Genomic DNA, 22045 nt, shown 5'->3' with positions numbered 1-22045 from the left:
GGACTATTTACTTCAGTTAAAAGTGAAAATGTATTTTTTTCCTTTCAACACACAGTAACAGAATTTATAGGAGGTTGAGCATGAAGGAAAACAGGTCATTGCCATCAGAGACAAAATAAAGCAACGTTGTACCTTGTCATCATTCTACGGAATGTTTTTTTGGCCTCTTCCTTTTTCCCCGTGGTCAGGCAAAGCAATGACTCAAGACGAGGCGAACTTCCAGGAATAACTGTCCCACCCTGCTGTCCTCTTTCCTATGACTCCCACCTGGAAAACTACAGTTTTCCAGCTGCCATCCCCCGAGAAGGTGCTCACTCCCTACCACACAATCTTTTCTTATTTCATCAAGTTTCATGTCAACTACAAAAACATATTCAGCAGTATAATCAGTCCAGCTTCCTACCATGTGTTTGTGAAAGGAGTGCTAAAATGTTAAAATGAACATATCTTTTAAGATTCTCCTCAAGTGGGGTGCCTGGGTGGCTCAGTGGGTTAAGCCGCTGCCTTTGGCTCAGGTCATGATCTCAGGGTCCTGGGATCGAGCCCCGCATCGGGCTCTCTGCTCAGCAGGGAGCTTGCTTCCTCCTCTCTCTCTGCCTGTCTCTCTGCCTGCTTGTTATCTCTCTCTGTCAAATAAGTAAATAAAATCTTTAAAAAAAAAAAAAAGATTCTCCTCAAGTTAATAATCCTTAAGGGGTGCCTGGGTGGCTCAGTCGGTCAAGCGTCTGCCTTTGGCTCAGGTCATGATCTGGGGTCCTGGGATCAAGTCCCACATCGGTCTCCCTGCTCAGTGGGGAGGCTGCTTCTCCCTCTCTCTTTGCCTTCCCCCTTGCTTGTGCTCTCTCTCTCTCTCAAATAAATAAATAAAATCTTGAAAAAGAAATATTCAATCCAAGTTATCTCATAAACATATTTTTACCAAAAAGTTGTTTTTCGCATATGTTTAAGCCTATGATTCTATTATGACTGTTCTGATCAACATAATAGTATTGCTAAAATTACTAGAAAGCAACACTAACACATTAGCTCACTCTATTCCTATTACTAGGGATGTTCTTACTTCTTTGTATTTTCATAGATCAGTGGGTTTGTGCAGAACAATAAACAAAACTTAATACAAACACCCGTTTGTCTGAGTTGTAGAAAAAAGTAACAACAAGGAGTTTACAACTCATACAAATACATTTTTTTCCTTGCCTGTTTTCACATTACTTTGGTCCTTCTATTTTTAACACATTTGTCCATGCATAATCAAGTTGGAAATCATTCACAAAATAGCAAGGGAGAGAGAAAAAGAATTGATGTATTAGGGGGAAAAGCCACCAGCTGCAGAATCCAAAGGCCTGAGTGTGGGATGAGTTTCAGCTTCAGCCTTATGAACCTCCTGTGGGGGGTAGCATTGCGTTAGAGAAGAAGTAGCAATCCTGGCTCTTCCTTCCTATTGAGTTCTGGAGAAGAACAAATTTGATGATTTATGACAGTCTTTCCTGAACTGAGATAGTGTGAACATAGGAGTTATTTTATTCATAAAAGAACAAATGTATCTTCTAATGGGATCTGAGATATAAGAAAACACCTAAACATATGAAAAATCTTATTCCCAGTTCAATTATTATCAACATAAGGTCAGGCTTTCAGAGAATAACTGCCTTTAGCTGAGAGATATTTATCTGCTAACCAGCTTGGAAACATTTGACTTTCATCTATATTGATGGTCAAAAAAAGTGGCTTTTAAGGGTTTGTTTTCATCCAAAAAGATGATCTTCAGACTCCACTGTGATGTTCAAGGTAGCGTAAACCTTAAGTGAATAGCATGCACATTTTAAGGAGTCCTGGAACCTTTTGAAGTGTTCTTTCCTACCTGTCTTTTCTACCTTTAGAAAGAGGACAGGTGCCCACATTCTGGAACAGAATTATACCTAGCATTGTACGGAACTATCCATTTGATAGGGCTCCTTTCTCATTCATCCATTATCTCCAGTAGGGCATAACTAAGTCTCTTAATCAGCAGCTCTACAAAAGATTTCTGAATATAATGTGGATGCAATTAAAATAAATGATGGGTGGGCCTGGGTGGCTGGGTTGGTTGAGCTTCCAACACTTGGTTTCGGCTCAGGTCGTGATCTCATAGGTTATGGGATTGAGCCCCACATCGGGCTCCTCACTCAACACAGAGTCTGCTTGATATTCTCTCCCTCTGCCTCTCCCCCACTCATGCTCATGCTTTCTCTCTCTCTTTCTCTCAAATAAGTAAATAAATCTTTTTAAAGAGTAAAATGAAATGGAATTGATCAAGAAGTGGCAGGTAGTTGTAATGCTTAGCCAACTAACTATCTAGAAAAGAATTCTTGTTAAATATGGAAAATGGCAAAGCAGGGATTCTCCTGTGGAACTTTATCCAAAGTCCGTTCTTCCCTAACTTCATTTATCCCACACCCTCAACCAAACAGACAAAAACAAAGAGGAATCTAATAACCCCATGAAGGACCTACATCCAAACATTTGTCACAGCGTCAATGCATGAAATCCAATATACTGCCCTTGAAAGAGACGCCCATGTACTTTACTCTTACTTTAAACGCAGATCGAACAAGGTCCAACAAGCCATCTTTCTGGCAGATGAGAGGAAAGAAAGTGGAGTTACGAGAGGCAGATACAGTCAGTAACTAGAAGTGATATGTGCAAAGGAGGCAAAAGCCATACTGTGAAAAGCATCCATAAGGAATTCCAAGCAGTATCAGTCCTATGTCATTTGGGTATTAGTCAAACAGCTTTTCATATCCTCATATCCCTTAGGGAAAGTCTGAATTGTTAACACCGATGACCCAGAGCCATAAAAACAAAACAAAAGAGTGCTCTCATTCCCAGTATTCTTTGAAGGCTAGAAAATATAATTAATTTTTGAAAGTGTATGAGGTAGATTAACTCATAATCCCCAATTATCGCCACCCATCCCCCACCAGAGAAGTGACAAAAGTTCAACGTCCCTGCCCACGGTGTGGGACTTGTCCAGAGAGCAGAACATGTCCCCACCCAGCCTGGGTGCCCTCATGTGGCTTGCATTGGCCAAGGGTGCATAAGCAGGTGTGCGGACGCCAAGTCCGAGCAGATGCTTTGAGCGGCATTCCAAATTTCTACCAGCTCTCCGGCTCCTGTTGTGGGTCCTGAGAATGGTGCGTCTCACCCAGAAGCTGCTGCCTCAGCCTGAGACCTGAAAAGAAAACTCAGAGAGCCACACCGAGGCTGAGCCACTACCTTCTGCAGTCGCCTTGTAACAAACATGGGGAGAAATATCCTGTCTTCCATGATAAGCCACTGAGTTTTAGTTCTTCCAGCAAAAAGAGTATGCCTTAGAATGGTTCCATTGTGTTTGTTTCTTTTAAGTTTCTGCCTCGAAATAGTTAAAGTAAGGTGTCGTGAACATTCACGTATTTGGAGACCCGCCCTACCCCCACTGTGATAGATAATTGAGGTATTACTGTGAACAATCTCAATCAAAATTACACTAGAGGAAACAGTCACCAGCAGCCACCAGCAGTATATGAACCAGATTGTGCTTCCTCCACCCAGCGCCAGGAAGCCGGGCCTCAGGAAGGGCTGGCTCCTGTGGCCTCCTTGGGGCTGGGGCACAAGACTCGCTGGGGGTGTGGGATCTCAGTGGGTGGAATTTCCAGCGACTGGAGATATTGAGGATGATGTCATGAGGGTGTGGATTAAGGACAGCTGGCAGCCACCTGCCCTTCCTTTTAGAAAATTTCAGGGATGGAGGGGTGGGGGGGGTGGATCTCTTGGATCACAGGCACAAAAGCAGAAAGTCAAGTCCGATCTTCTTTCTGTCTCTGAAAACGTAGCACTCCAAGACTCACGCACCGCCTGAGAATGACCAACGGCGTGACTGTGCACAAATTATTTCACCTTCTGCCTCGGCACCCAGGATTAATTAATCATTGCAAGTTGTCTCACAACTACACAATGCTAAATACAAATAGAGGAGACCCTCGAATTCACGGAGTTGTGACTTGTGGTCCTGAATATTCATGTTCAGCCACGCCAGTCCACTGTCTCACCCAGCAACTGCTCTTTGTTTTACTGAGCGCTGAGGGGTCCCCTTCTGTTTGTAAGGTGAAAGGGGGCCTGTACGTAGTATGTGGCTGCAATGCTGATGCCCTGTTGTGTTCTCCTGGGATAGATACTGTAAGTCTCAGTGGCAGGTGCCTGGAAACACGAGCATTTTTTTGCCCCAAAAAAGTCTCCCCGTTAATTTCACCAGTTCAAAATTCTTCAGGTGCCTGGAAACACACCCAATTTTTGGCCCCAAAAAAGTCTCCCCGTTAATTTCACCAGTTCAAAATTCTTCAAGCATACAAGATCTTTTAAAGTGAAAAGACACTTCAGAAAAAAAAAAAAAAATCCACACACAGAATAGTTAACAAAGACTGGTGTGGGGTAGCTCCATTTCTGTCCCTCACTGAGCCACCTTGGAGAGATTCCTTAACTAGCCTGAATCTCAGTTTCCTTATTAAAAAAATAATAATAATATAATAATCAACATAATATTATGTATATAAGATAATATGTTATATTATATTATATTATATTATATTATATTATATTATATTATAATGAGTAGGAGTTGTACCTACTTCATAGAGATGTGGTGGGGATAAAATGAAGCAAGGACTATGAAAGGTCTAATACATGATCACTGTTCCACCGATATTAGTGGAAATTGTTACTTCTTGATAAAAGGGAAAGACTGATCCACCAGCAGGAAATGGAAGAAATTTGGAGACTTGGGAGAGCAAAAGGAAAGAAGAAAGTGAAGAAATGGTCAGGGCTGGGCATGGGGTGTCATGGGTCAGTAGTGTTTGAGGAATGAAGCAGCAGTAGATAATAACATGAAGGGGTGAGGGGAGGAGGGAAGAAGGAGAAAAGGCCCCTGATTCAAGATGCACCGCTTCTCAGTCATGCTCTGGTCCCCACAGCTGTGCCTATAGGGACGGAATATTCTTCCTGAAGTCAGACAGCTGGAAGACTCAAACTCCAAAATTCTTGCCCCTTCTCAACTGGGACTAGAATCCTTCTGAGTTTCCTTCTGAATCTCCTTGAGAAATGCTGCTGTGAGAACGAAGACACTCAGTGTTTTTTGGAAGTTTGCTCCCTTGCCCTTGGCTCTGCTCTCCCGGTTAGTTCTGTCCTATCTTCCCAATTTCCTTTTGTCGGAAGGAGAATTCAGCTTAGGGTCCCCAGAACACCTGATGTGCCGTGCACATTACAGTGGGTGGGTCTACTTTGGGGTCACGGTGTAATTCAGAGTTCATTACTTTGCTGCATCTCTACCTGTCGGCCAGTGCCTTAGAAAAGAGGAGATAGATGGGGTGAGAGGCCCAGACTGCCTGTTGGCAAAGAGCTGGACAGAATTGGAAACCTGAGTTGGGAGTGGGGGAAGGTTCATTAAAACAAAAGCAAATAACTCACTCTGCCTCCTTAATAGCTAGTAATAACTATGTAAAGATCTAAAATAAAATGGAGTGGTCGTACGCCTATCTTGGTTTGTAACAATTGGTTAGTAAACCTAACAAACTTCAACATTGTGCTGTGTCACTGTCAGACTCCAGTAGTTCCCATATGCCAAGGATTTGTGGAACCTACCTTCTTCAATTAATGGGAATGTATAGATAGGGACATCAGAGGGTCGTTCGAGAGCCACTTCTGGTAATTTGCTGAGGGAAGTTTCATTCTCTCCAGTGGAAAACTCTTTCTGTTGTCCACGCCTACGGAAGTCTGAATATGTAGAACATTTGCCTTCTCCAAAACTCCACAAAAGGTGATCTTACAAAAGAGTCTTATGGTGGGGGAGGGGGGGGGGAGCCTGGACGGCTTGGTTGGTAGAGTGTCCAGCTCTGGGTTTCAGCTCAGGTCATGATCTCAGGGTCATGGGATCGAGCCCTGAGTTGGGCTCTGCTCTGGTGCGGAGTCTGCTTGAGATTCTCCCCCTCTCCCTTCCAATTCTCCTCCCTCTTTATTCCCATCTATAATTAATTAATTAATTGATTGATTTTTTTTGGAAGAGTCCTATCAGCTATGAAATAATTGGCAATATCAGTAGCCCTGGCTAGTGAATGCTCAGCTGCCTTAGTCAATGCAAAACCTGGAAAGGACTTGAAAGACCTTCCCCAGACTTGGCTCTGTGTACCTCTTTTGTTGCTAGTTGTAATGGGGTTGATTGCTTTACCCTGGACCAGTACTATCCATATCAGCATCACTAGGAACTTCTCAAACATGCAATTTTGTAGACCCCATTCCTGAATTGGGAATGCTGGAGCAATTAGCAAGCCCTTCAGGTGATTATTATGAACCCCTGCTCTACCTTGTAATTTAGCTACTTGAGCTTGGGGCCTTTGTGTGATGGTAGAATAATGGTTCTTCTCTTGCATGACTTTTTGAAAGTACCCAGCTATTCTGAAATTGGGAACCAAGTATGGTAAAAAAGATGTTTCTTGTTTTTTTTTTTCTTTCAAATTTTTATTTAGATTCTAGTTAGTTAACATATTGTGTAATGTTGGTTTCAGAAGTAGAAGTTAGTGGTTCATCACGTACATATAACACCCAGTGCTCATCATAACATACCCTCCTTAATCCCCATGACCCATTTAGCCCATCCCCGACCCACCTCCCTCCATCAACCCTCATTTTGTTCTCTATTATTAAAAGTCTATACAGTTTGCTTCCATCTCTCTTTTTTCTCCCTTTCCATATGTTCATCTGGTTTGTTTCCTAAATTCCACATAAGAGTGAAATCATACAATATTTGTCTTTCTCTGACTGGTTTATTTTGCTTAGCCTAATACACTCTAGCTCCATCCATGTTGTTGCAAATGGCAAGATTTCATTCTTTTCAATGGCGGAGTAATATTCTATTGTATATACATATACCCTGTCTTCTTTATCCATTCACCAGTTGATGGACACTAGGACTCTTAACATAGTTTGGTGATTGTTAATAATGCTGCTATAAACATCAGAGTGTGTGTACCCTTTTCAATCTATATTTCTGTATCCTTTGGGTAAATACCTAGTAGTGCAATTGCTGGATTGTTGAGTAGTTCTATTTTCAACTTTTTGAGGACCCTCTGTACTGTTTTCCAGAGTGGTCGCGCCAGTTTGCATTCCCACCAACAATGTAAGAGAGTTCCCCTAAGGAAAATGTTTCTGAGAAGGAATGCTTCATCAAAATCTAAAGAGAAATCAATGACTAAATTTTTAAGAGATGAAAAAAATCCAGCACTTGGATTATAACTCTTAGCCTGGATCTTCATCTTTCTTGTCTGACTTTATTCCCCAATAAAACTGATTAACAAGTTGATTATGTAAATTTTGGAAGATTTCCGAGTTGAATTTAGTCCAAGCACAAAAGTAGTAGTACTAAGGAAGTTTTCCTTAGTGAATTTGGAAAGATTGATTAGTAGTCTGGCAGTCAAAATTCCTTTGATCCAGAAAGGCATTGAGTATGCTGGCTTCTTATTTGTACAGCTACAACTATATAGGATCTCTTGATCCAGTTCTTAGCCAAGAAATGGCCAAATTCAAAAATAACCCCTTCCACTGCTCTCCCATCTCTGTCCACTACACAAATATGTTTTTTAAGAGGAGAAGATTTAGAAGTCAGATGGAAACCAACTTCAAATATTAAAACATTTGTTATAGAGAAGGATATAGAATTATTTTGTGGGGCTCAGTAGATTGGAACGTAAATAAACATTTAGAAGAGAGGAGGACAGGATTTTGTTCAATAAAAGGGAGAATTTTCTAAGCTTAGAAGCTGCCCTAAACCACACAGATGGCCTAGTGAGTTCTGTGTTACCCAGATGGGCATGTTTTCATTGATGCTCTAGGGAGGTTTTATTCATTAGTTAGAAGTTAATCTAGGTAAGCTTTAAGATCTCTTTGTCTTAGTCCATCTGAGCTGCTTTAACAAAAATAACATACTCTGGGGGGTTTAAATGACAAACGTTTATTTTTCACAATTCTGGAATTATTTTCACAATTCTCTGTCTGGTGAGAGCCTGCATTCTGGTTCAGAGATAGTCATCTTCTCTATCCTCACATGGAAGGGGGTGGGAGAACGCTCTGGGATCCCTTTTATGAGGATACCAAGCCCATGTGAGGGTTCTCTCATGACCTAAATAATTCCCAAAGGCCCCACCTCCTGATATCACCACATCAGGGGCTAGGATTTCAACGTATGAATTTGAAGGGAGTACACAAACATTCAGTCTATAACCCTCAAACTAAGAGATTTTTATGTGTTCTCTAGATTTTGTCCTGCACATTAACTTCATTTAGCACTGCTGCTGACCTCCCCTCTCATGTACAATCAGGTGTGTGAAGCAGTGTTCCGATGAGGAATAGCACATTTTCTGTGTGTCAGGGTGCTGGGTTTTGCTAATTTCATAAACCAGTTCATGATCATTTACATGTTTTCTATTATGTCCTTTGCAAAGATCTAGAGCTGTGTGCAGAAGATCCTGATATGGCTCAGTTGATTAGGCAACTGCCTTTGGCTCAGTCATGATCCTGGAGTCCCGGGATCGAGTCCCACATGAGGCTCCCTGCTCAGCACACACTCTACTTCTCCCTCTGACCTTCCCCCTCTCATACTCGTTCTCTCTCTCTCTCTCTCTCATTCTCTCCCTCTCAAATACATAAGTAAAATCTTTAAAAAAAAAATAATCCTTTATATTTTCATCCTTGATTGAAACTAAATACAGTTGACCCTTGAACAACACAGGAGTTGGAGCTGATGTCTTCCTACATAGTCAAAAATCTGAGTATAACTTTTGACTCCTCAAAAGCTTAACTACTAATAGCCTACTGTTGACCAGAAGTCTTACTGATAATGTAGTCGATTAACACGTATGTTTTAGGTTATATGTATTATACACTGTATTCTTGCAGTAAAGTAGGCTAGAGAAAAGAAAATGGTATTAAGAAAATCATAAGGAAAAGAAAATACATTTATGGTGCTGTATTTATTTTTTAAAAATCCATGTATAAGTGGACCCATGAGGTTCATACCCATGTTGTTCAAGAGTCAACTGCACAATTAGAAAATAAAAAATGGATCAGGAAAAAACAAGTAAAATCCCCAGAGAGCCTTGAGTTCTGGAGGTTTTGGTAAACTATGGGCACTTACTCAGTAATTTTAACAATCCAGTTCTACAAACAGCAATCGCTAATATTTTTAAGTTGTCTAATGCTGTTCTAGGACCCATTTTGATCATGTTTCACCATGGTGAGCCAGAAGAATGATGTACTACAGATTCACAACTTTGCAAAAAATTTTCTAAATAATCCAAGCTCCTCATTATGCATAGTTGCAAATATTTGCTGTGCTTTGCCTATCTGTCCATCAGTGAAAACTATTTTCTAGTGTCTCTTCCACTTTCATTTTAAATTTTATGTTATTTTATTTACATGCAATTAAGTAACATATAGTATATTATTAGTTTCAGAGGTAGAGTTCAGTGATTCATCAGTTGTGTATAACACCCACTGTTCATCACATCACGTGCCCTTAATGCCCATCTCCCAGTGACCCCATGACCCCCTCCCCTCCAACAACCCTCAGTTCTTTTCCTATCATTAAGAGACTCTTTTGGTTTGGCTCCCACTTTGATTTCACCTTGTTTTATTTTTCCTTCCCTTCCTCTCTGCTCCTCTGTCCTGTTTCTTAATTTCTATATTCTCCTCCACTTGCATATGCCAATTTTATATATAAATATGAACCCCATTCAGTTAGCAGGGACCATTCTTTATTTTTTCTCTTAATTAATAAGTAAACGGCATCTACCTTTGCATGCAGAATGTTTTGAGTAAGCTTACACATATCATTGAAAATTGCTTTCTTTTTGAAGACTCAGATATGAAAATCAACCCAACCCTGTTGCATTATAATCTCTAATATCACATCAGGTTTTAATAAGCCTCCTTTTCGCTGCACACATGTGCTTAAGACTTCGTGGAAACCCAATCAGTAGAGAGAAGGGATTACTTTAGATTACTCTGAAATATGCATTGTTTGAAATGGCCTCTGGTGACCAGCTTTCATGAATGGCCGATTTTACTTGTGGGGCACATCATCTGGTTTAATTATATCAGCTTCTTTGTGTGACAAGTACTGTTCTTGTGTGTGCTGAGAAATGAAGGTTTAAAACAAAGTAGACTAGTTAGTGAGAAAGTAAATTTTGGACGCGGCACTCCATCGAGTGTTTGTGATTTAGATGAAATCTAGGACTCGTCCAACTGTAAACATCTATTTATAGAGAACATCTAGTGAAAATAACATAAATTTGCATCAAACATTCACAGACAGAGATCTTAATTTTGGCCTTAGCAGGACAAGTACCTTACAAATATGACAATTAATAGTTTCAGGTGATAATATGACTCAAAATTTTCATTCTAGAAATTCTTGAGCTTAAAAACATAATAAAGTTAACTCTTGTGTAACAAGAGAGCCAAACATGGGTTTTTATTAGCTACGATTTTTCTCAGCTTCTGTCCAGACAATAAACTAAGACAAAAGGCCTATTTTAAGTTTCACTTTCCTACAGGGCTTTTGGTGCAAGCAGCATCATTTGAATCAGTAAATGTTAGTGAATTTATGGTCTTACAGTTCTCCCGCTGTGTCTCTTCACGTGCTGATCAATCTGAAGACCTTGATAAATATCCCTAGGTCCAGATAATGAGTTGAGGGTAGGTAGATGAATCTGAGTGGACAAGAATGCCATGTATCTGATGGACGTCAACAAGGGCAGACAATGTGCATTCATTATATGCTTTATGCATGCATTATGGCTAAGGTTACTAAATTAATTTTCCAAGATAGGCCAATTAGTTACTCAGTGTGTTCCCCTGTAATAGTATTTTCCACCATCGCAGGCCTGAGTTTCACCTGAAACTTAAGTGTAGTTGCTCTTTTTACTTGATAAATACATAGCTATGGTTGTTAGTGTTCGGAGGTAAGTGTACAACTAAAGGACAATCTAAGGCTCACATAAGGATTTAGGGACATATAAAGCACTTGTTGAAGATGATTTTGTCATTAAAAAAACGTGGAATAAGGAATAACATGGAGGGCACGGAGAGATGGAGAAGAGAAGTGAGATGGGGGAAATAGGAGGGGGAGACGAACCATGAAAGACTGTGGAGTCTGAGAAACAAACGGAGGGTTTTGGAAGGGAGGGGGCTGGGGGGCCTGGGTGAGCCTGGTGGTGGGTATTGGGGAGGGCACATACTGCATGGAGCACTGGGTATGGTGCATAAACAATGAATTTTGGAACACTGAAGAAAAATAAAATAAAATTTTTAGAAAAAAAGAAAGAAAAATAAATAAAATGTACAAAAGAAGAGATTTTGCAGATTAAAATATATTAGTTAATGAAAAAAAAGGACTTGGAATTGTATCTTGAGCCAGTAATACAAAGAATTCTCAAAATAGTATTTCCCAGTACAAATTGTGAAGGAGCTTTTGAAATATCAATATGTGAACTAATGTGAATTTATAGATTCCTTGAAAATGTCTCTGAGCAAAGGAGTTGACTTAAATATGAATGTTTTTAAGAGGTTGTCCTGTAAGTAATATATTTGGTGCGTGGGGGAAGAGGGCTGAGAGGGAGGGAGAGTCACTCTCCATATTTGCCCCTAAGTCTTTAGGAACTAGCATTGTTTTGAAATGCACATTCATCTTTCACACTCTGTTTCAAAGACTCCCTTTCTTGGTCATCACTCTGTGTGAGGTCAGCAGAATCCCTCAGAAGGAACTTGTAACTCTAATCTGCTGTAGTGAAACTCTTAGAAAATGTTAACGAGCATTATATTGGTGGTGATCTTGATGGCATAGAAAGTAGGCCAGTGGAACTCTTTTGACTGTGGCTTAATTAATATTGTAAAGTCAGGTGTTCCTCTTTCCTCACACAGATTTTTTTTTAAGATTTTATTTATTTATTTGATAGACAGAGATTACAAGTAGAGAGGCAGACAGAGAGAGAGGAGGAAGCAGGCTCCCTGCTGAGCAGAGAGCCCGATATGGGGCTTGATCCCAGGACCCCAAGACCATGACCTGAGCTGAAGGCAGAGGCTTTAACCCACTGAGCCACACAGGCGCCCCTCGCACAGATTTTTTTTGAAGATTTTACTTAGTTATTTGTCAGAGAGAGAGAGAGCACACAAGCAGAGGGAGCAGCAGGCAGAGGGAGAAGCAGGCTAAATAGGTAAGGAGGACCCCAATGCAGGACTTGATCCCAGGACCCTGGAATCATGACCTGAACCAGAGGCAGACACTTCATCAACTGAGCCACCCAGGCATCCCTCCTCACATAGATTTTAACTACAAGAAAATACCTGGGGAAACACTTTTGAATATAAATATAGCATCTAATTTATTTTTAAAAAAGTATTTTCTTCAAGGGCACCTGGGTGGCTCAGTCTCTTAAGCGTCTGCCTTCAGCTCAGGTCATGATCCTGGGGTCCTGGGATCAAGCCCCACACTGGGCTCCCTGCTCAGCAGGAAGCCTGTTTCTCCCTCTCCCCATCCCCTGCTTGTGCTCTCTCTGTCAAATAAACAAGTAAATAATACCTTTAAAATATATATTTTGTGGGGGACACCTGTGTGGCGCAGTCGATTAAGCATCTGCCTTTGGTTCAGGTCATGATCCCAGAGTCCTGGGAGCATCAGGCTCCTTGCTCAGAGGGGAGCCTGCTTCTCCTTCTGTCTCCTGCTCCCCATGCTTGTGTGCTCTCTCTCTCTCTCTCCTTCTGACCAATAAATAAATATTTTCTTCAACTAAATGTATTATAAGAATTGTGGAACTTTAAATTCGTATTGTAGCAGATTCTGTATATCAGGGAAAGAAACTAAAATGAAACATGTTCCCCCCAGGAATCTATAAATCTGTTAAAAGTACATTTTTAGCACCTAGGAATGGTTGAACTTTAAGTTACCCAGACTATGTTTCTTCATTAATTGAAATACATGTCCAAATGTATTTACATACATATTTTCAGTAACACTTCCTCTGCTCCCCCAGATTTTCAGCCCCTTGCAACTGGATGGAGTTGTGTGACAATGACAGCCAATGAAATGTTAGATATGATCCGGGTCACTTCCATGTTGGAGCCTTGAAAAACTTTATTGCAAGATTCTCCAAGATGGTTTTGGTTTTTTTTTTTTCCCTGCCTCTCTTGGTCCACTGTTCTCACTGTCCCCGCCCCCCAGCAACTAGTGACCATTATTAGACTTAGACCCTTCAGACACTTTGCAGTGTCTGCTTCAAGAACATGAGATCCTTGGGGCGCCTGGGTGGCTTCAGTGGCTTGGACTCTGCCTTCAGCTCAGGTCATGATCTCAGGGTCCTGGGATCAAGCCCCACATTGGGCTCTCTGCTCAGCAGGGAGCCTGCTTGCCGCTCTCTCTGCCTGCCTCTTTGCCTACTTGTGATCTCTCTCTGTCAAATAAATAATCTTAAAAAAAAAAAAAAAAGAATATCAGATCCCTTTGGTTCTTTTCATAATTTTTAGACCACTTTGTTTTCCTTTGTTTTGCTAATTCCTACTTGAAAGAAGCTGAACAAATCTTCGTCTTGGACTTCTGGCATTCTAAAAATGCCCTTGGTGTAAAAACCACTTTTGTGTGATTTTAGTTCCTATCTCTGTGGGGCTGAGTCTCCAAAGTACATTTCTTGTTATTGCCTCTCACTTCGTGCTTACCTCTGCTCCTCCTATCTATCCTCTTCCTCCCTGAGAAGACAGAGGGCAAATGTAGAAATCCTGCATTTATTTATCTCTATCTTTATAATGCAACAGGCCATTGGGAGGGAAAACATCCAATATAGACACAAATGAATTAAAAACAAAATCTGTTCCTCTCCCTCACCATACCCCGGGACAACCAATGATAACAGTTTGGTGAATAGATGAATTTTCAAGATTCCTTTCAATTTCAGGATTCATGTGTTGGCAGGAGAAATTGTAGTAAGGGAGAAAGGGAAGGAAAGCAAATATTGTTGGAGGAGGAGTTCTTCATTTAGCCCGGTATTTCCCCAAAGATGCTCCAGGTCAGAGATGAACGCTTTCAGCTGTCTCTAGTTGTTGGAAGAGATTTATTATTACGGGGTAAAAAATGTTACTGCACCAGAAAGAGACTGTTGTCTATCGCCTTTGCTTGGAGTTGTAATAAATTAGATCAGGAAATATGCTTTCTGGGCATTAATGGTAGATGAACTTTGCCAGCTATGGGGTTTTTAAAAGAAAAAATTAGCTCCTTCTTGGTTTCCGTAGACCCTTAGAAATGTGAGTATGTAGACTGGCCATTGGCAAAGGGGGCCGGATGTTGATACCAGCTTCTCGCTGGCATAATCCTGTTTTAATTCACTCCTTGGATAAACTAAGTGTGTTCTTGCTAAATTCAGCTTTGAAGAATTGTATAACGCTGGCCTAATCTCTCTTACTGATTTGATTGCTTATGATGTCCCTTTTTTTTCTCTGCCTTAACTATGGGGTGGCATTGCTTTGTACTAGAAATAATTGCTTTGCCCCATCCCTGAGAGGTTTATTTCTGTGCTAAGTGGGTTGTTCTGATCCTGTCTCTAACATACTTTGTAGCATGGGCATGCATTTGTAAAATTCTATGTCATCCTCAGATTAAAAAGCCAACAAACCAACAAATCACAAGGTGTCATCATTCATCAACAACCTCTTTGTATACTAGGCATTTAGAACTTAGGACAGTTTCAGGGCTTTAAGGGACAAAACGGTGAATACGTTTGTGAATGGGGCCAGATCTGCAGCCTTAGAAGTAAAAATCTGGGCTTAACTATGGTGCTGGGTATATGCTAGGTCAGCAATTCTCAAAGCTTTGGGGCTCAAGATCCTTTTATATTATTAAAATTTATTGAAGATCCTCAAGAGCTTTTTTTTATGTAGCTTATATCTACTGATAATTAGAAATTACAACAGAGCAGGGAGCCTGGGTAGCTCAAATGGTCAAGCATCTGACTTCAGCTCAGGTCATGGTATTAGGCTGCTGGGACTGAGTCCTGCTTGGGGCTCCCTGCTCAGCGGGGCATCTGCTTGTCCTTCTGCCTTTCTCCCCGTTTGTATTCTCTCTCTCTCTCTCTCTCTCAAAAAATAAAATCTTTTTTTTAAGATTTTATTTATTTATTTGACAGAGAAAGAGAGATGGTGAGAGCAGGAGCACAAGCAGGGGGAGTGGGAGAGAGAGAAGCAGGCTTCCCGGTGAGAAGGGAGCCTGATGTGGGGCTCAGTCCCAGGACCCGGGATCATGACCTGAGCCGAAGGCAGACGCTTAACTGACTGAGCCACCCAGGCGCCTCAACACTATTTTACATTTTTACACATATTTATCTGAAGAAAGAGCTGGATTCTTATATCTACTTCTGGATTTCATCTGTTGAAATATATTGTTTTGGTTAAAATAAAGTAATAAAACACAGCCTCACATGGATAAGTAGTTGGAAAAGGAAAAGTATTTTAATGACTTTTTCAGACACTTGTAGATCTCCTTTGATACTATGCCAAAACTTGACAAGTGGTGACTTCTTAAAGATTAGTTGTCATAAGTAATCTGAAACCCCATCAATAAGCTTTCCTACTCTGTTACATTAAAATCCAATGGTCATCTTGCACTTTGAAACTTTTTTGCTGATGTGTGATTCCATAGCATTTTACTTGGTCATTTGAGAAATATTGGTTCACTGAATTATGCAAACATGCTAAATTTGACACATTTCATTTTTTAATACCAAAAAATAACATTTGTTAATATCAACATCAATGTCATTGAAAGGCTTTACATATTGAGAAGCTGTCAAGTTTATGGCAGCAGATCCAAGTTTTCCAAAATTCTGAGTTTAGCTTGGAAGCTAGATTTCTATCATTGGCAACAAATACAACAAATATTGTCAGCTGTTTTCCTTGAAATGACAGTCTCATTTCATTTATTCCTTAAGAAATGTCTGCCAAATACCCAAGTCCAAGTAATCCGTTCAAGTACAAATAGTGTTCCATGAGCCAAAAGCAGTATCCCGAGGAACCTGTCACTCAATCACACAAGTGCTGTTCCTCGACTATCCTCACACCTCCAGAGGCAACAAAGAGCTCCACATGTACCTCCTGGCTCATAAAACAAAATTAAAAAGAAAAGATGTGTGTTCAAGGGTCAGGATTTAATACAATTAGTCATTTTACGGTTTCACCTTGAAAGAAACTGGCTTTTTTTTCTTTAACTGTAGTGACGCTCCCTTTATTCAGACAAAAACGATTTTACCCATCAGTCCACAAAGTGAAAAAAGCGAATGTGTCAGTATTCTTATCAAAACAGTGTTGATCTTGTGGACTCTCCCTAGAAAGAATCTCAGGGACTCCCCCAAAGTCCTAGGGGACACCTTGAGAACCACTGCAGTCGACAAAGCGTCTAGCTGCCAAGGCAACAAGGGTCTTGATTTCTTGTGGAGTGTTGCTCACCGAGCATGTGTGACCTAGACTTTTCCATCCCGTTGGCTTGAAGTCTCCCTGGTCTGGTTTTTTTTTTTTTTTCCTTTTATATGTGACTTGAAACTTTTAATGTCACATTTATAGTTTGGCATGACTGCCCTAAACAAAGCCCTACAAACTTTCCACATTAACTGGCTATAGCTACCATTGGTGTTTTCATTTTAGGGCTTGAAGAGAAGGCGACTTGTATTGTGGTCCTGATTCATGAATACAACACCGTTCCTCGAGCTCACTTGCCGGGTGTGAGAAAAACCCCCTTTACTGTTTCTCCCATTTTCTGCTCTTTCTCAGGACAAATTGTTAGTCTCTAAGAACACTTGTTCTTAGAGAATAGATACAAAGTATCTGATTTAAATATTGCATTCTTGTCTCCTTAGTCAAGTTCTGTATTTGTCTGTCAATTTTTTTCTTCTTCTTCTTTACTTCTTTCCCTTCTGGAGCTGGAAACCAGGCAGTGAGAGGATGACAGGTTTTAAAAGGTCATTTTTTTGAATAAGGAATTGTCTGTGGGCAGGTTTTCCAGAGTGGTGTGCTTTGTGTTTTAGTGAAGGGAGATGAGGTAAAGATAGCATGTTCCTGCTGGTCAGACCTGTCTGAATGTCCAGGTTTCTGCACTACTTAATTTCTCCTCGTTTACATATGTACTCCCTGAATCGATAATAAACTATGGCAAAAACAAACAAACAAACAAACAAACAAAAAAAGCAAAATCTGTAGGCTTCTTATGCACCTATAACTCTCCAAGGAAGGTCACATAGGAAAAAAGAAAAGTATCAACTTGGCTCTCCCCTTTCTTCATTAGGAAACCCTTTTCATTGTAGTTCAGTGCCGTTCACTCAAGGTACCATTAAGGCTAATTTTCTTTTTCCTAAAGGAAGAGACAAAGTAAATAAGATAAAGAAAAGAATAAGCAGTAAAGTTGGTCGGGTTCCAGGGAATGTTATCAGCATCTTAATTGTGAAGACTTTTCAGTTTCGTGTGGGGCTGATTATTTAAACTCCCAGTGCTGCTGTTTGCACGACGCCGGGAGTCTGCCTGAACTTTCCGGGTCGCTACCGTCAGCAGAGGCTGCGTTATGACTAGAGCGGATCCAAGAGACTCCTGCTCGCTCTCTCTTCACTCACCCTTGCAGGCTTTGAGAGGGGAGCAGACTCTTGCTACTTAGAGGACCGAGCTTCTAAGAAATTTCTGCACGTCACAGTTTAGCCTGATGCTGCTTTGCGGGAGACAGCCATTGTTTGACTTCCTTCTTTCCTTCTCCTGTCTTTCTTGCTCGTATCAGTTTTCTCACGATTTGAAACAAATGCACAGAAACCAGTCAGTGCAGAACAATTGCTGGCTTTCAGTGTTCACCACGTACAGCAATCACTGAAATAACCCTGAGTTCTTAAAAAAAAAAAAAAAAAGTCCTTGTGTATTGACTTTCTCAGAGCCACAAGATCCATGGGAGGTGGTGGGTTTGATGTTCTGCCTTCCAAAAGCACTAGATTTTTGTTTAAAACCCATTTCCTATAGAGTGCATCTCCCTTACTCTTCCTCTCCCTCTCTCTCTCTCAAAGTAATTACAGGCTGCAGAGTGAAAAGCATTAGAACTGTTTACAAAACAGCTCATAAAGTTTAAAATAATAGGGGTGTGTATGTTTGTGTAAAACAAAATAATGTGTGTGACTGGGGTAAATAGTCCACAGGCTTTCTTCTTTCTTCTCCTGCTGCTCTGCGTCACCCTCCAGAATTTAAGGCATGGAAATGAGCGGTGAAGTCCCTTTTCTTCTGCCTGGCAAGTCTCACACTTGATTCGCTATGCTTGTTTATCCGATGTCAGTTTATTGTTGCAAATCAAAATACAGACCCTCAGGTGTGTGGGGACAGAGTGGCTGACAAAGCAGGCCACTAATTAATTTTAGGGCGGCCTAAATTCCCATGCAGACATTCCCCTGTGACATCCAAAAGAAAGATTTTTTTTTTTTTAAATGAGCCTTTTGCTATCAGAGGTCGAAGACAAATGCTTTCAGCAGGTTAGTGCTCTAAAGTGAAAGGGGCATTCTTCCAATCCTTTCGGAAGTCTCGTCTTGGGCAGGTTTGCAAAGATTTTGCAGCATTCCCCTCCAGATCTGATTTATTTATTTATTTTAATGTGGAAGGGAAGACTGTACCCTCCAGCTTCAGAGCAATCAATCATTTTGCTTTGCAGGTTTAGATGTGCTGCGGCAAAACCCGTCTGCCGGTGGTACTGCGCCAGGGCTCTGTGATAGCGAGGCTGGTGCTGACAGTTGAAGGAGGGCTCGGTCCCCTTAGGCGCTGGCACACTGAGGACACGGGCTGGACAGAGGGACAAGCCTCTCCCGGAGGAAGCACCCCTTCCCCTGGTGATTGATGGAGGACAGTTAGGAGCTTTTCGGGGGCTGGGCAAGGTTGCCCTCCCAGTCACCTACTATGAAGTCTTTGTCAGCAGAAAGAACTCTCCTGGGTTGTGAGTGACATAATGCAGATGACAAATGACAGCCTTGCAGTTGATTCTGCTTCTTAAGTACTCAGTGTCTATGCAGGTGAGTCAGCGCGCCCCTAGTACACCCCCCTCGTGCCAGCCACTCCCCAGATGCAAACACTCCCCCAACCCCCCCTGGTTTCGCAGGTGCTGCGGGCACTGCCTGGTCCAGCCTGAGTTTTCCTGGGGATGTTTCAAGGACTGTCAGAGTGTGAGCAGGGATGGGACCCATGTCACCACTTTAAGGAGCTGATTATGAAATGAAGATATATTTTGAGTCATTTGTTAGCAGCTGTGAATATTGTTTTCTCCTGTTTCTCCCTTTTGGACTATGGATTTTGTGTGTATATATATACATATATGTGTGTATGTATATGTGTGTATATGTGTATGTATATGTATACATGTATGTATATTTATATGTACATGTGTATATGTGTGTGCATGTGTATATGTGCATGTATGTGTGTTATATGTGTACATGCATATGTGTATGTGTGTGTGTATATGTATATGTGTATGTGTGTATATATGTATATGTGTATGTATATGTGTATGCTGTTTCGAGAGACTACTTCACACCAAAATCTATACCAAAACCCTTGACCGACATCTTCACCTTGACTGACATCTCCTTTGTTTCTTCTCCCCCTTTAGGACCCCATCTGCAGAAGTTCTGAAAACCTCTGAGTACAGAAATTGATTATTCAACCAGGATACCTAATTCAAGGTATTAGCTCTTGTCAGAAGACTTTTATATTTGAGCCCTGTGTTGGAAATTCTGTTTTGGCAATGCATTTTGAAATAGGAAAAGTTGGAAGGAGAAGAAAGGACAAAAGTGAATTTGCAAAATATTCAAGTGCTTACAAACCTCCCCAGCGCCTGGGAGGGTTTTGCCACGTCTGACTCATGTGCAGCCCTCTCTCTAACAGTTCACGTGCCAGCTCTCACTTTGTTGTAGCCCTTTCTCTGCAACTGTGTTTGGGGTTTGGATGTCATTTTCATCTCTCCCTCTCTCTCACTTTTGCTCTGACTGCCCAGACCTGCAGAAACCAGGAAGCTGAGACATTCTGTTGGTTTCGTGACATTGGACCAAACACAATGAAGTATTCTTGCTGTGCTCTGGTTCTGGCTATCCTGGGCACAGAGCTGCTGGGGAGCCTCTGTTCGACCGTCAGATCCCAGAGGTTCAGAGGACGGATACAGCAGGAGCGAAAGAACATCCGACCCAACATTATTCTTGTGCTCACTGATGATCAAGACGTGGAGCTGGGTGAGACACTGGGTTTTGCACTTGTTAGTCTCTTTTGCGCAAATGATGCACTGACCTTTCGCCTGATCAGTAACACTGAGTGAACATTGGGAGGGGGGTCGAGGGGGGTGGTCCTTGACTGGAGGGTCTTAACCAGCAACCTGAGTTTATAAAATGAACTTGTATCGATTATAAGGCTTTTGGTTTTTGTTTCAACATGATTTCTCTGGTCTTAAGTGTACAAAACTGTCTGGGAAGGGTCTTCAAGTAAACGGAGAGAGAGAAAAGAGCAAGCCCGGGTACTATAGAAGTCAAGGATTCGATTATGCACCTTGGGTTCTCTTGATCAAGAAGTGTTTTATATATTTGGGCAAAATTGTTTCCAAGAGTATGAGCTTATGGCTGTAATTCTATGCCGTGTATGTGAACACAGATACCATTACTCTCTTCTGTTATTATTATTCAAGTGAATGATACGTTCAGAGCTTGTGATAATTGCTAGGTAATTAAAAGTTACAATATTCTTTGTGTCTTCTGGTGGTAATTCACTACTACCACCCTGGAGATGAGGCTTTTCTGAAGAATTAGCTATCGTGGGTTCATTCCAGAACGCTTGGAGAGCCTGCCAAATTCTGGCCGTTCCAGCAGAGCTGCTGAACCATCTGATTCTGTTTCTTATCTCCTCACTTTCTTTAATGGCCCAGCTCTATGGTCTTGTCTATAAATCTAGGTATGACCTTTCATAGGACCCTAAGACGCATAAGAAGCTCGTCCTTACAGATTGTCACCAGCACTCATTTTCAGTCCTAGAACTGAACTTGGACTTAGTGCTAGCAGAGCAACTGGGCTTCCTTGCAAAGCTCTGCAGACCAGGGTTGTTAAGGAGCAAACCACCCCCATATTGGAACATGGTCTCCATGGAGGAGGACTTCAATTTCCAGTTTGATACCAAGTCATGGAATCCCAACGGAGTTAACCCATTGGGTTAAGCTGGAAGCCCGTGCAGTAAAACCCAGCAGCGGGTAATGATTGTTGAAGTTGCTTTGCAGAGTCTGCTGTCTGTCACTTCACTTTTTAAAGAAGAGTATTGGGGCACCTGGGTGGCTAAGTGGGTTAAAGCCTCTGCCTTTGGCTCAGGTCATGATCCGAAGGTCTTGGGATCGAGCCCCGCATCAGGCTCTCGGCTCAGCAGGGAGCCTGCTTTCTCCTCTCTCTCTGCCTGCCTCTCTGCCTACTTGTGATCTCCGTCTGTCAAATAAATAAATAAAATCTTTAAATTAATTAATTAATTAATTAAAGAAGAGTATTGATTTTTAGGCAATATGCCCAGGTGAAGCCTAGGCAGTCCGACTTTAGTATGAGTGTAGCTTGTACTTAAAGTTTTCGTTTACCTATAGAGCAAGTAAAATGAGGTGAACACATTTTAATTCACCTTCCTTAACAGCCCTCAAATCCATCCCTTTCATTACAGCCAAGATCTCCAGACCATTCTCTTTTCTCTAGTGCTTCCCTAACTGATTAGTCAGTCCCCTGACCTACCCGTCTCCCGTAGTCCTGGTGCCTCTTGCCTATTCTTCACTCCATGATTGGAGTTATCATGTCAGTATCTGATCAGGTCTGTTCTGCTTAAAACTCGCCATGGTTTCCCATTGGAAGAGGATTAAGCAACTCTCCTCCATAGCAAATGAGCTCTGGACCAGGCCACTGCCTATTTTTATGAGGCTCTTCCTTTC

The 22045-nt window shown here is 41.4% G+C and overlaps 1 protein-coding gene across 8 annotated transcripts in view; it reads left to right on the top strand.

Moving 5' to 3' along the window:
- Positions 1-22045, top strand: part of SULF1 (sulfatase 1) — a 176470-nt gene that overhangs the window by 73824 nt on the left and 80601 nt on the right. For 7 of the 8 annotated variants that reach the window (XM_082721184.1, XM_082721181.1, XM_082721179.1 and 4 more), the window contains 2 exons: positions 19718-19790; positions 20102-20333. Coding sequence is in view for 6 of the 8 variants with exons in the window: in XM_082721181.1 (XP_082577307.1) it covers positions 20162-20333 (172 nt within the window). In the remaining 2 variants the exon portion in view is untranslated. Of the gene's footprint in view, positions 1-16740; positions 16818-19717; positions 19791-20101; positions 20334-22045 lie in introns of all 8 variants that reach the window. The other variant, XM_082721180.1, reaches the window with a different exon arrangement.

Source organism: Mustela nivalis, assembly GCF_964662115.1.
Source record: "Mustela nivalis genome assembly, chromosome: 2".
NCBI classification, from domain to species: Eukaryota; Metazoa; Chordata; class Mammalia; order Carnivora; family Mustelidae; genus Mustela; species Mustela nivalis.
The sequence above is the reverse complement of the archived record's forward strand: the minus strand, read 5'-3'. Positions and strand labels throughout refer to the sequence as shown.